Below are 13,031 nucleotides of genomic sequence, written 5' to 3' on the forward strand. Positions count from 1 at the left end.
TAAAGTACTTCTTATCTTCTCTTAATAGGATAAATGAACCTACTAGTTTTTATTGAGCTATTTGCAGATTTTATTTTGTTTACTGTAAGTCAAAATGGGCCTCATACATTTGAATTTATTTATTAGTATTTATACCCATCCAATTTTAAAAAGGGCTTTTCAAAATGTTTACAAAGTACTTTACTGTAATAAGCAGCAATTCCTTGATGTAAAAAATACATTTGTTTACCAGTGCTTTCAATACTGTAGTTTTATCGGAAAATGTAAAAAAAAGTACTCGTTATACTGTAATATTTCTTGCAACACTCAAATCCAACAGGTAGAGTTTAGAAACAAAATACACACACAACGTATTTGTTTAACTCGTGCGTCAGCTCTCTGTCCCGCCCAGTGGTGACTGTTACCCACAGCACCACAGGACACCTTTAATGAATCTCTGATGTTTAAATATCCAAAATCCAGTCTTTTTTATTTGTTTATTTTTTTCTTCCAAGATAAATTAGCATCGGTCCTTTGTTTGTGAAATTGTTGACTTATTAAACGGTCTGTGTAAATGCGTCATCAGATAAAAAAACGTCTCGTCAGTTGTGTGAAGGAATGAGGAAATAAAAGTGTTGTTCAGTTTCACAATCCAATAAGTCTAATCATTTATTTGTTCTGTAAGAAACCAGCACCATATAAAATACATACAGTGAACATATACAAATACGAGACGACAGAAGACACCGCTGATGAACACAGAAACATTACACAGTAATACATCAAGAAGTGACATGAAATACAGCAAACCTGAAGGAGTCAGGTTAAAGTGCATCGGTCAACATTGTCTTAACTGGATTTAAAAAAAGACAACAAATTATTTGACACCCAGGAACATTTAACAACAGTTTGACATAATTCCTGAGTTTCTCCGGTTTAAAAACCCCCACAAAAAGGCACATTATAGACTTAAAGAGTCCTAAAACAGTTATCCCTGAAACACCAGAACTAAAGAAATGAACCGTGTTTCAGAAACACACGTTGAAGACTTAAATATAAATATGTCTCACAACAGACAAAGAAGTAATTATCATAATAGTAGCAGCATCTCCACTGTACTGTATCTTGTATAATTGGCAGTGAGGTCAGATGTTGCATTTCTATTCGAATGCCATGGCAAAAAGTGTTTTCATAAAACGAGCATCAGCTTTAGGTAGTAAAAAAAGAGGAAGTTATAACTCCTACTGTAGATTTGAAAATGTAGTGGTAACATCCATAACGACAGCTTTTTGGCCCTGAAGTTTTCTCTCAACACAATATCAGAACATTCAAAAGTAAAGCGTAATCACGTAACATTTCTACACACAGGGTCTTCACTTTCTTTACAGAAGCTAAACCCAAACGTTTGATGAATCGGTGTTTAAGTGAACCCAGAACAGCTCGCTACATTTCCAGTGATTAAATGATGGGATCAGACGTTTGTCCCAGTCGACCTCAACACTGTACATGCGTAAATCACACGTGTTGACATGCCCAAATGTACTTTGAGACAAGCTGCACGTTCAGCTGAAGCTAATGTTGGCTTTCCTTTAGGACGTTTACAACATTTCAACGTAATTGTTATCAAGTATATTCTTCATTCCTACGTTTTCTGAGAAGAATACGGTCTCACATTTGAAATAACTGGTCGAGGTTTTACAACGAAACGACACCATGTTCTCCCGCAATATTAACGGGGAACTGGAGAGAGAGCAATCCTAGATTTAAAGACATACACCGATCAGGTTTTCCATTTCTCTCCTGTAAAAACTCTAAATCGTACAAACCTGAAGCTTGATAGCGGAGCCAGCATGACTCCTCGATTCATTGATGTTTCACTTTACAAGGAAAACTTGTCTTTGGCGATTTAACCCAAAGTGAACCTTTAAACCGCTTGATCCCAGGACTGAAACCTTCGTTATACTATACCTAGTCTTCTGGAACATCACTTTTTTCTTTAGATGATATTTTATGTCTCAAAGTCGAACAGGAACACATTTAGCATTTTCCCATTATCATTCTAAACTAATATTTTGGCACAAGTGGTTTTATATGATAATGTGCGTATTAATATAAAATAAATGCCACAGGTAAACTATTTAGATATTGAGTCCGTCCTCCAGCATCGCTTTGGATCGAGGTCTGGACCCTCTGAGCCCTCTCGCTCTCTCACTTCCTCTCCTCGTTCCCCCCCCCCCCCCTCTTATCTTCTCTTAATAGGATAAATGAACCTACTAGTTTTTATTGAGCTATTTGCAGATTTTATTTTGTTTACTGTAAGTCAAAATGGGCCTCATACATTTGAATTTATTTATTAGTATTTATACCCATCCAATTTTAAAAAGGGCTTTTCAAAATGTTTACAAAGTACTTTACTGTAATAAGCAGCAATTCCTTGATGTAAAAAATACATTTGTTTACCAGTGCTTTCAATACTGTAGTTTTATCGGAAAATGTAAAAAAAGTACTCGTTATACTGTAATATTTCTTGCAACACTCAAATCCAACAGGTAGAGTTTAGAAACAAAATACACACACAACGTATTTGTTTAACTCGTGCGTCAGCTCTCTGTCCCGCCCAGTGGTGACTGTTACCCACAGCACCACAGGACACCTTTAATGAATCTCTGATGTTTAAATATCCAAAATCCAGTCTTTTTATTTGTTTATTTTTTTCTTCCAAGATAAATTAGCATCGGTCCTTTGTTTGTGAAATTGTTGACTTATTAAACGGTCTGTGTAAATGCGTCATCAGATAAAAAAACGTCTCGTCAGTTGTGTGAAGGAATGAGGAAATAAAAGTGTTGTTCAGTTTCACAATCCAATAAGTCTAATCATTTATTTGTTCTGTAAGAAACCAGCACCATATAAAATACATACAGTGAACATATACAAATACGAGACGACAGAAGACACCGCTGATGAACACAGAAACATTACACAGTAATACATCAAGAAGTGACATGAAATACAGCAAACCTGAAGGAGTCAGGTTAAAGTGCATCGGTCAACATTGTCTTAACTGGATTTAAAAAAAGACAACAAATTATTTGACACCCAGGAACATTTAACAACAGTTTGACATAATTCCTGAGTTTCTCCGGTTTAAAAACCCCCACAAAAAGGCACATTATAGACTTAAAGAGTCCTAAAACAGTTATCCCTGAAACACCAGAACTAAAGAAATGAACCGTGTTTCAGAAACACACGTTGAAGACTTAAATATAAATATGTCTCACAACAGACAAAGAAGTAATTATCATAATAGTAGCAGCATCTCCACTGTACTGTATCTTGTATAATTGGCAGTGAGGTCAGATGTTGCATTTCTATTCGAATGCCATGGCAAAAAGTGTTTTCATAAAACGAGCATCAGCTTTAGGTAGTAAAAAAAGAGGAAGTTATAACTCCTACTGTAGATTTGAAAATGTAGTGGTAACATCCATAACGACAGCTTTTTGGCCCTGAAGTTTTCTCTCAACACAATATCAGAACATTCAAAAGTAAAGCGTAATCACGTAACATTTCTACACACAGGGTCTTCACTTTCTTTACAGAAGCTAAACCCAAACGTTTGATGAATCGGTGTTTAAGTGAACCCAGAACAGCTCGCTACATTTCCAGTGATTAAATGATGGGATCAGACGTTTGTCCCAGTCGACCTCAACACTGTACATGCGTAAATCACACGTGTTGACATGCCCAAATGTACTTTGAGACAAGCTGCACGTTCAGCTGAAGCTAATGTTGGCTTTCCTTTAGGACGTTTACAACATTTCAACGTAATTGTTATCAAGTCTATTCTTCATTCCTACGTTTTCTGAGAAGAATACGGTCTCACATTTGAAATAACTGGTCGAGGTTTTACAACGAAACGACACCATGTTCTCCCGCAATATTAACGGGGAACTGGAGAGAGAGCAATCCTAGATTTAAAGACATACACCGATCAGGTTTTCCATTTCTCTCCTGTAAAAACTCTAAATCGTACAAACCTGAAGCTTGATAGCGGAGCCAGCATGACTCCTCGATTCATTGATGTTTCACTTTACAAGGAAAACTTGTCTTTGGCGATTTAACCCAAAGTGAACCTTTAAACCGCTTGATCCCAGGACTGAAACCTTCGTTATACTATACCTAGTCTTCTGGAACATCACTTTTTTCTTTAGATGATATTTTATGTCTCAAAGTCGAACAGGAACACATTTAGCATTTTCCCATTATCATTCTAAACTAATATTTTGGCACAAGTGGTTTTATATGATAATGTGCGTATTAATATAAAATAAATGCCACAGGTAAACTATTTAGATATTGAGTCCGTCCTCCAGCATCGCTTTGGATCGAGGTCTGGACCCTCTGAGCCCTCTCGCTCTCTCACTTCCTCTCCTCGTTCCCCCCCCCCCCCCTCTTATCTTCTCTTAATAGGATAAATGAACCTACTAGTTTTTATTGAGCTATTTGCAGATTTTATTTTGTTTACTGTAAGTCAAAATGGGCCTCATACATTTGAATTTATTTATTAGTATTTATACCCATCCAATTTTAAAAAGGGCTTTTCAAAATGTTTACAAAGTACTTTACTGTAATAAGCAGCAATTCCTTGATGTAAAAAATACATTTGTTTACCAGTGCTTTCAATACTGTAGTTTTATCGGAAAATGTAAAAAAAAGTACTCGTTATACTGTAATATTTCTTGCAACACTCAAATCCAACAGGTAGAGTTTAGAAACAAAATACACACACAACGTATTTGTTTAACTCGTGCGTCAGCTCTCTGTCCCGCCCAGTGGTGACTGTTACCCACAGCACCACAGGACACCTTTAATGAATCTCTGATGTTTAAATATCCAAAATCCAGTCTTTTTTATTTGTTTATTTTTTTCTTCCAAGATAAATTAGCATCGGTCCTTTGTTTGTGAAATTGTTGACTTATTAAACGGTCTGTGTAAATGCGTCATCAGATAAAAAAACGTCTCGTCAGTTGTGTGAAGGAATGAGGAAATAAAAGTGTTGTTCAGTTTCACAATCCAATAAGTCTAATCATTTATTTGTTCTGTAAGAAACCAGCACCATATAAAATACATACAGTGAACATATACAAATACGAGACGACAGAAGACACCGCTGATGAACACAGAAACATTACACAGTAATACATCAAGAAGTGACATGAAATACAGCAAACCTGAAGGAGTCAGGTTAAAGTGCATCGGTCAACATTGTCTTAACTGGATTTAAAAAAAGACAACAAATTATTTGACACCCAGGAACATTTAACAACAGTTTGACATAATTCCTGAGTTTCTCCAGTTTAAAAACCCCCACAAAAAGGCACATTATAGACTTAAAGAGTCCTAAAACAGTTATCCCTGAAACACCAGAACTAAAGAAATGAACCGTGTTTCAGAAACACACGTTGAAGACTTAAATATAAATATGTCTCACAACAGACAAAGAAGTAATTATCATAATAGTAGCAGCATCTCCACTGTACTGTATCTTGTATAATTGGCAGTGAGGTCAGATGTTGCATTTCTATTCGAATGCCATGGCAAAAAGTGTTTTCATAAAACGAGCATCAGCTTTAGGTAGTAAAAAAAGAGGAAGTTATAACTCCTACTGTAGATTTGAAAATGTAGTGGTAACATCCATAACGACAGCTTTTTGGCCCTGAAGTTTTCTCTCAACACAATATCAGAACATTCAAAAGTAAAGCGTAATCACGTAACATTTCTACACACAGGGTCTTCACTTTCTTTACAGAAGCTAAACCCAAACGTTTGATGAATCGGTGTTTAAGTGAACCCAGAACAGCTCGCTACATTTCCAGTGATTAAATGATGGGATCAGACGTTTGTCCCAGTCGACCTCAACACTGTACATGCGTAAATCACACGTGTTGACATGCCCAAATGTACTTTGAGACAAGCTGCACGTTCAGCTGAAGCTAATGTTGGCTTTCCTTTAGGACGTTTACAACATTTCAACGTAATTGTTATCAAGTCTATTCTTCATTCCTACGTTTTCTGAGAAGAATACGGTCTCACATTTGAAATAACTGGTCGAGGTTTTACAACGAAACGACACCATGTTCTCCCGCAATATTAACGGGGAACTGGAGAGAGAGCAATCCTAGATTTAAAGACATACACCGATCAGGTTTTCCATTTCTCTCCTGTAAAAACTCTAAATCGTACAAACCTGAAGCTTGATAGCGGAGCCAGCATGACTCCTCGATTCATTGATGTTTCACTTTACAAGGAAAACTTGTCTTTGGCGATTTAACCCAAAGTGAACCTTTAAACCGCTTGATCCCAGGACTGAAACCTTCGTTATACTATACCTAGTCTTCTGGAACATCACTTTTTTCTTTAGATGATATTTTATGTCTCAAAGTCGAACAGGAACACATTTAGCATTTTCCCATTATCATTCTAAACTAATATTTTGGCACAAGTGGTTTTATATGATAATGTGCGTATTAATATAAAATAAATGCCACAGGTAAACTATTTAGATATTGAGTCCGTCCTCCAGCATCGCTTTGGATCGAGGTCTGGACCCTCTGAGCCCTCTCGCTCTCTCACTTCCTCTCCTCGTTCCCTCCCCCCCCCCCCCCCCCCCCTCCTCACCTCCTGCTCTCTCAAACCTCCTCACTCGTTCCTCATCGTGAGGAGTCTCCTTCCCTCCTCTCCTCTCCTCCCTGCTGCCCCCTCCCTCCTTCCTCGACGCCCCTTCCTGACTTCTATGCGACTCCTTCCTCACGTTCCCGTGTTCCTCCCTTCTCGTCCCTCTCTCAGACTCCCCTCCTTCTCTCCCTTTTGCCGCCTCAGCCCTCCAGTCCTTCCCTCCTCTCTCCTCCTCCTCCCCCCTCCTCCTCCAGCTCTCAGAACTCTCGCTCTGTTTCCTCTCCTTATCGATGTCTAAAGTTTCGCGTTTGCTTCCTCTCTCGCTCCTGTGGGATCGATCTTTGTCGCTCCTCTCACTCTCCCCCGTCTCTCTGCTGCTCCTTTTACTCTCTCTCTCCGGGTTTACCCTCTCAGAGTATTTTGAATCACCTGATCTGCCCTTCATCTCCTCCTGTTCGTTCCCAGCTTTATTTTTCTCCTCCGTCTTTTTATTCGCACTTTTGTCCTCTCTGGTCTGATCTCGATTGCTCTCGTGCTTTTCTTTACCGGCTGTGATTCGGTTCTCCACTTCTTTGTCTTTCTTCTTTCCTTTCTCTGGTTGTTCTTTCAAAACCTCCTCTTTAGTCGCTTTCTCCAGTTTCTGCTCTTTTGCCTCAGCAGAAATCTTCTCCATCTTGCTTTCTCCGTCACCTTTTCCCTTCGTACTCTCCTTCTCCGTCATGGCATCCCTTTTTCTCATTTCCTCCTCTATTTCCTCTTTGTTCTTAAGTCCCTCTCCTTTTTCGTTCACACGCTTCTCCTCCTTTTTCTCCTTGTTCACACTGGCCTTCTCCACCTCTTTAATCTTCTTCTGCTCCTCCACCTTCTTGTCCATCTTCTCCTCCATGAGGTCCAGCTCCTGCTCCAGCTCCGCCAGCTTCTTGGGATCAGACTCTAAATCGTCGTCCACCTCTTCCTCCACCTCCACGATCTCCTCGAACTCCTCCACCTCGATGCCGTCCATGGTCTTCTGCAGCTGCGTCTTCACCTTGTTCAGATCCAGGAGGCCATCTTGTAGTTCTTTGCACACGTCCCTGATTTTGGTGGCAAATTTAGTTTTGGCGCCCTTGCGGAGCTCGTGAGAGTCTTTGGCGAGGAAGAAGACGTCCAGAGCGAGGAAGAGCCCCGACATGACGCCCGTGGTGACGCTGATGGCCTGCGCAGCTTTAGCGGCTCCGCCTGCCACTCCCAGAACCTGCACGGTGCTGATGAGTTTATCCGTGTTGATCATCAGGGCCTTCCCTGCGCGGCCGCCCTCCTTCATCACGTGCTTCAGGTTGTGGTTCATCGCCTTCTTCGCAGCGCTCTGGGAGTATTTCTCAAAGTCCCACTCCTGCAGGGTGGCCATACCGGCCTACGAAGCGACACAGACAAGAAAGGAAAGTGAGAACCGTGTCAGAAAGTATATCATTCAAAAAATAAATGTTAAGGGACACTACGACGGTTGAAGTTCTTTCTGTGATTTTTAAGAGCTATTGCTCACTGGCATCACACCACTTCTTTCTTAGAATTCACCAGGAATACATAAAACAACTTGGGTTAAAGTTACTCTCATTTCAAGTATCTGGTGTTAAAACTACAGGAGGACAAAAGTAATTATCCCGAATGAAAGAACCGAATTTCGGCATGAATATCTGGGGGAAATAGTGCATGTGATCCGGAGAAGACATCCTTAGACAACGAAGAGTGGGTGTCTCTTCTCTCATATGTAGTGTTGGCAACGGCGAATAATCTTATGCCTACAACACTTTATTTGGTTAATAACCTTTTCAGTATGTTACACAGCCACATTTTAACTTTAATTTATTTCCATAACTATTGTAATGTGAAATGAATCTACCGTCTAACTAAACTATCTTCATGTGTAGTTCATTAACAAAGCTAACACACACCTGTTGGTATAACGTTCCTTAAACTCTTCTCATGTTAAACTCACAAATACTTAAAGTCTTGTATATAAAACATTTTTTAGGCTTTTATAGATGTTGATACTCGGGAGTCTTTTTACATAAAGACATACACGTTAAAGAGATATATGACAGTGCTATGACCCTTGCTGCGCCACATTTATTCTCTGACAACCAGAGAAGAAGGACTTACAAGCCACTAAATGTCCTCACCTGCACGAACTCCATGCACTCCCTAATGTCCTTTATCTCCTCCTGGTATCCCTGGATCATTTTCTCCAGATTCTTCCGGTCCATGTTGGAGTGAACTGTGTCCGTGATGTTGGCTGTTGCCGAGGTGATGCTGCCGGCCGTCGCCACGGCGATCCCCACCGCCGTCACGATAATAGAGGCGCCCATAGTGAAAGGAGCCAGGATGAGGCCAGTGATTGTTGCGATGCTGCCCGCCACACTGGCCACGCCCCCCCCCACCGCAGCCTGCACCGTCTTCTTGTGGAATTCATCCGCAGCGTCGGCCAGAGCCATCAGCTCCAGGATTCGATGCTGTAAGGACGCCCCTCGCTTGTTGAAAAGACGCACGAACAGACGGGCGGCCATGTAGACTCGATCTGCCGCCTGCTCCATCATCCTGCACAGAGACATGAGGGAGGCTTGAAACTAAAGGTGTGCTGCACCAGGTACATTTAGAAGCTTGTATGTCTAAGACAGGGGGGGGGGGGGTTCACCGAGGGCCACATACAGAAAGATATACGAAGGGCTGAGCCACTCACTAGAGGTGGGGTATATTGCCTCGTAAGTTAAGTTATAGCACAATGTAGGTAAATTAGGCTTCATACATGAATATGCTTTAAGAAAACAACAGCCTCACAGCTCTCCAGAGGGGTTCATTCATCTTAAAACAGGAGCCTCAGCGTGATTATAATAAGGGGAAATATGAAGGGTCTATTTCAAACTGGTTAACTAAGATTTGTTAGAATATGTTTCCAACTTGAATTGACTGAATCTTTTTAAAAAGTAGTCTTATTAACACATGAATACTACTGTGTAATATTTGTTTACATTTATATTTAAGAAGTACAATATAAGAAAAGCACAAGTTTCATTTGTGGGCCGTATTCCATTTAGGGCTGAACGATTAATCCATTTTAAATTTTAAATAATGCAATTATCAAATTGCAAAGCCTGCGATTTCTTTTAGTTTTTTTTATTTAGTTTTTTCTTCTTGTGTCATCCACACCAATCAGAAGTGCAGTGCTCCACATGTACCAGTCATTGTTAACCAATCAGAAGTGGCCCATGATAGACAGATTGATCCAATCACCTGCCAAGTATTTTTGAAAGTGCCTGCTCTTTTCCAAATGGCTTCCAATGGAGCTTTCCTAGATGGTTTGGTGAAACCATCTGAGTCAGGTTAGTAACGCTCCATCACATGTTTTACATCCACATCACTCCCGTCCTCCAGAACCTCCACTGGCTCCCCGTCCGTCAAAGAATCCACTTCAAAGTCCTCCTCATTACTCACAAAGCCCTCAACAATCAGCCCCCCCCCCTACCTCACAGACCTGCTGCACCACCACACCCCTTCCCCTACCTCACAGACCTGCTGCACCACCACGCCCCTTCCCCTACCTCACAGACCTGCTGCACCACCACACCCCTTCCCCTACCTCACAGACCTGCTGCACCACCACACCCCTTCCCGCTGCCTCCGCTCATCCGAAGCCAACCTCCTATCCATGCACCCGCACCAAGCACCGGACCTGGGGGGACAGAGCCTTCTCCGTCGCTGCCCCCTCCCTCTGGAACTCACTCCCCCAACCCATCAGAGACTGCACTGACCTCACCACCTTCAAAGCACTCACCTCTTCAATCTGGCTTTTAATGTGTGATTGTTTTTGTATTATTTGACTTTAACTATATATGTATTTGTTGTTCTTTTCACTATATCTGTAAAGCGTCTTTGAGCACCTGTAAAAGCGCTAACAAAATAAATCTATTGTTATTATTATTATTACTACAGGGTGAAACTTAAACTGAAGGTTGACTGTAAGTTTAGTTCTTTCACTCGTAGCTCGGGCTGCGGGGGTGCTAGAGACGGGAGCACGTTGATGCGACCTTCCTAGCCGGAGATATGGCCGCATTTTACAATAAACTTCCGCTGGGTCGCTTAAAAACAAATATCGCAAATTGAATCGCAATATCTGTCAGAAAAATCGCAATTAGTTTATTTCCCCAAATCGTGCAGCCCTACTTACGTTGTACTTTTTTAATTTGCTGAGGGCCGATTCAAAATGGTCCGCAGGTCGCATTTGGCCCCCGGACCGCAGTTTGGACACCCCTGAACTAAAAGTATGGTGCGCTAGTTACATTTAGAAGCTTTTATGTCTAAGAAATGGCCTTTTCCTATGTGAAGGTGTCCAAAGGGAAATGTGAAGGTGTCCAAAGGGAAATATGCAGGTGGTCAAAGATAAATACGTACTACACCAAACTTTGACAAATATTGGACAATAATGATTCATTCAACCCTACTTCTAAAGAAAGCCTTTATTAACAATTTCATAATCATACCAGCTAAAATAAGTAAAGTATGCACCAGAGCACCAAGTCAAATTCCTCGTCCGTACAGTATCAACCTACCTGGCAATAAACCTGATTCTGATTCTGTAGACCAGCTGGACAATGTGACAGAATTATTCATTATCATTCCCTTTCTTTTAACCCAGCAGAGCATAACGATAATTCCTCATTAAAAAAACGTTTTGATTGATTTTGACTCAACCGGCACCCGGAGAAGCAGCAGACCATTGATGATGCGTTCATGTTGGTTAGTTCGGGTTCATCTGTTTTTAGTTAGTTCAAGCTGTCTCTCGACTTTTATGAGTCATCGAGCTTCCTTGCAATAGTGACAGTGCTTTCTACAGATGTGATAGATATCATTAGAAATAATATCTTCTGGGTAAATGTGAATGAAAATGTCCCAAAAATGTGCTTACATTTCCTCATCTTCCTGCTGTAAGTTAGAGTTCTCGTTCCACTCTGCCCAACCTGCGAGCCACAGCAGAGACATGGCAGTTAGTACATGGAGAAAATACATGACACCGGTTTTTGTTACTGACTTTCAGTGCTGATTCTCTAATCTTATTTTTAATGACTTTGATAATAAAGTAACATTCTTTTTGTGTAAACATGAATCAGTGGTTTTCTCCTGTTGACTCGCTAAACAAACAGAAACCAAAGTAATGAACAAACATTACACTGACCTTTTACTGTGTTCCACCATTGCGTCAATTCATCACTTTCCTGAAAAAAGAGACAATAGTCAACAAAACAAATCACAGATGCACTTTTTTTTGCCGGTCAAAATGCACACATGTGCCGATGATAGTTTTTTATTGCACAGAATTTGGTATCGGTGGATCTCTATTTGTGGCACCATACATGAATATACACATTAAAGTAAAGATTATGCTAAATAAAAGGCCAGACCGAATAAACCGAACCAAAAGGAGAGAAAGACTCACCGGCTCAGTTCCCAGAGGGTTTTCTCCAGTGGGATAAGCTGCCATCTCCACGTTCTGCACGTACACAGTGCTGTCCTATACAAAACAAACACAACAACACTTTCACAACACTCACTTTAAAGGGTTTGTCTGTTAGCATCAGACAGACTCTTTTTAATAATATCATCATGCTAACCTGTGCTGGGTTCAGATCCTGCATCTCAACAACTTCCTGAATATCAGCCATCTTGTCTGAACCCTGTGGAGGAAAAACGCTGTCAAATTGAACAACTTGAACACACATTCATTTGAAAAAAAACGATGACCTCATGGACTGATCCACGGTAAATGTGTAAGTTATCAAAAACAGCTTTAACAAGAATTTAAACGGTCAGAAAAAGATTCATAAATGGAAAACATTTCCAACATGTTTCTTTATTGCACAACGTTTCAGATCTGACTTTGGTGAATATTCCATATTTCATACTAGGGCTGCACGATATTGGAAAAAACTGACATTGCAATATTTCCCCCCCCTGCGATATATATTACGATTTTTTGTCCGCAAACCATCCTTTCTTGAACTTTAATGCTATACAATTGGTATTTTTTCTAACTATATTTAACCGGATGAAGGATTTTAGTCACGGACGTCTGGATCTTAAGTTATCAGAGCAACAAGCTGAGCTAGCTCGGTTAGCAGCGCCTTACTGCCCTGGAGAAACGCATGAAACTACTTTATTCAGTGTTTTTACCTTTAATCACCGGGTCCCTTTGCTTTGGAGGTTTGATTGTGATTGGTGGTTTGCTGTGCGTGCAGAGCCAGCATGTCACTCACTCAAGTAACCCTGACATGAGAGCCGCGCGAGTTTTCCTTTTGTAGCAAGCAGAAAAATAATTGTAACATGACGTGTTTGAGTTAATTTGCCTACTT

The 13,031-nt window shown here is 40.6% G+C and overlaps 1 protein-coding gene across 1 annotated transcript in view; it reads right to left on the bottom strand.

The window, feature by feature from the left end:
• Nucleotides 1-6,535: 6,535 nt before the first annotated feature.
• LOC117462616 (titin homolog) overlaps nt 6,536-13,031 on the bottom strand; it is a 37,712-nt gene continuing 31,216 nt past the window's right edge. Inside the window, exons 47-52 of the mRNA XM_034104889.2 lie at nt 12,294-12,356; nt 12,119-12,193; nt 11,858-11,897; nt 11,591-11,642; nt 8,811-9,225; nt 6,536-8,044 (exon numbers count right to left, since the gene is read on the bottom strand). Of these exons, the coding sequence (XP_033960780.1) occupies nt 6,536-8,044; nt 8,811-9,225; nt 11,591-11,642; nt 11,858-11,897; nt 12,119-12,193; nt 12,294-12,356 (2,154 nt within the window). The remainder of the gene's footprint in view (nt 8,045-8,810; nt 9,226-11,590; nt 11,643-11,857; nt 11,898-12,118; nt 12,194-12,293; nt 12,357-13,031) is intronic.

The sequence above is a fragment of the Pseudochaenichthys georgianus genome, chromosome 17, assembly GCF_902827115.2.
Source record: "Pseudochaenichthys georgianus chromosome 17, fPseGeo1.2, whole genome shotgun sequence".
Lineage (NCBI taxonomy): Eukaryota > Metazoa > Chordata > Actinopteri > Perciformes > Channichthyidae > Pseudochaenichthys > Pseudochaenichthys georgianus.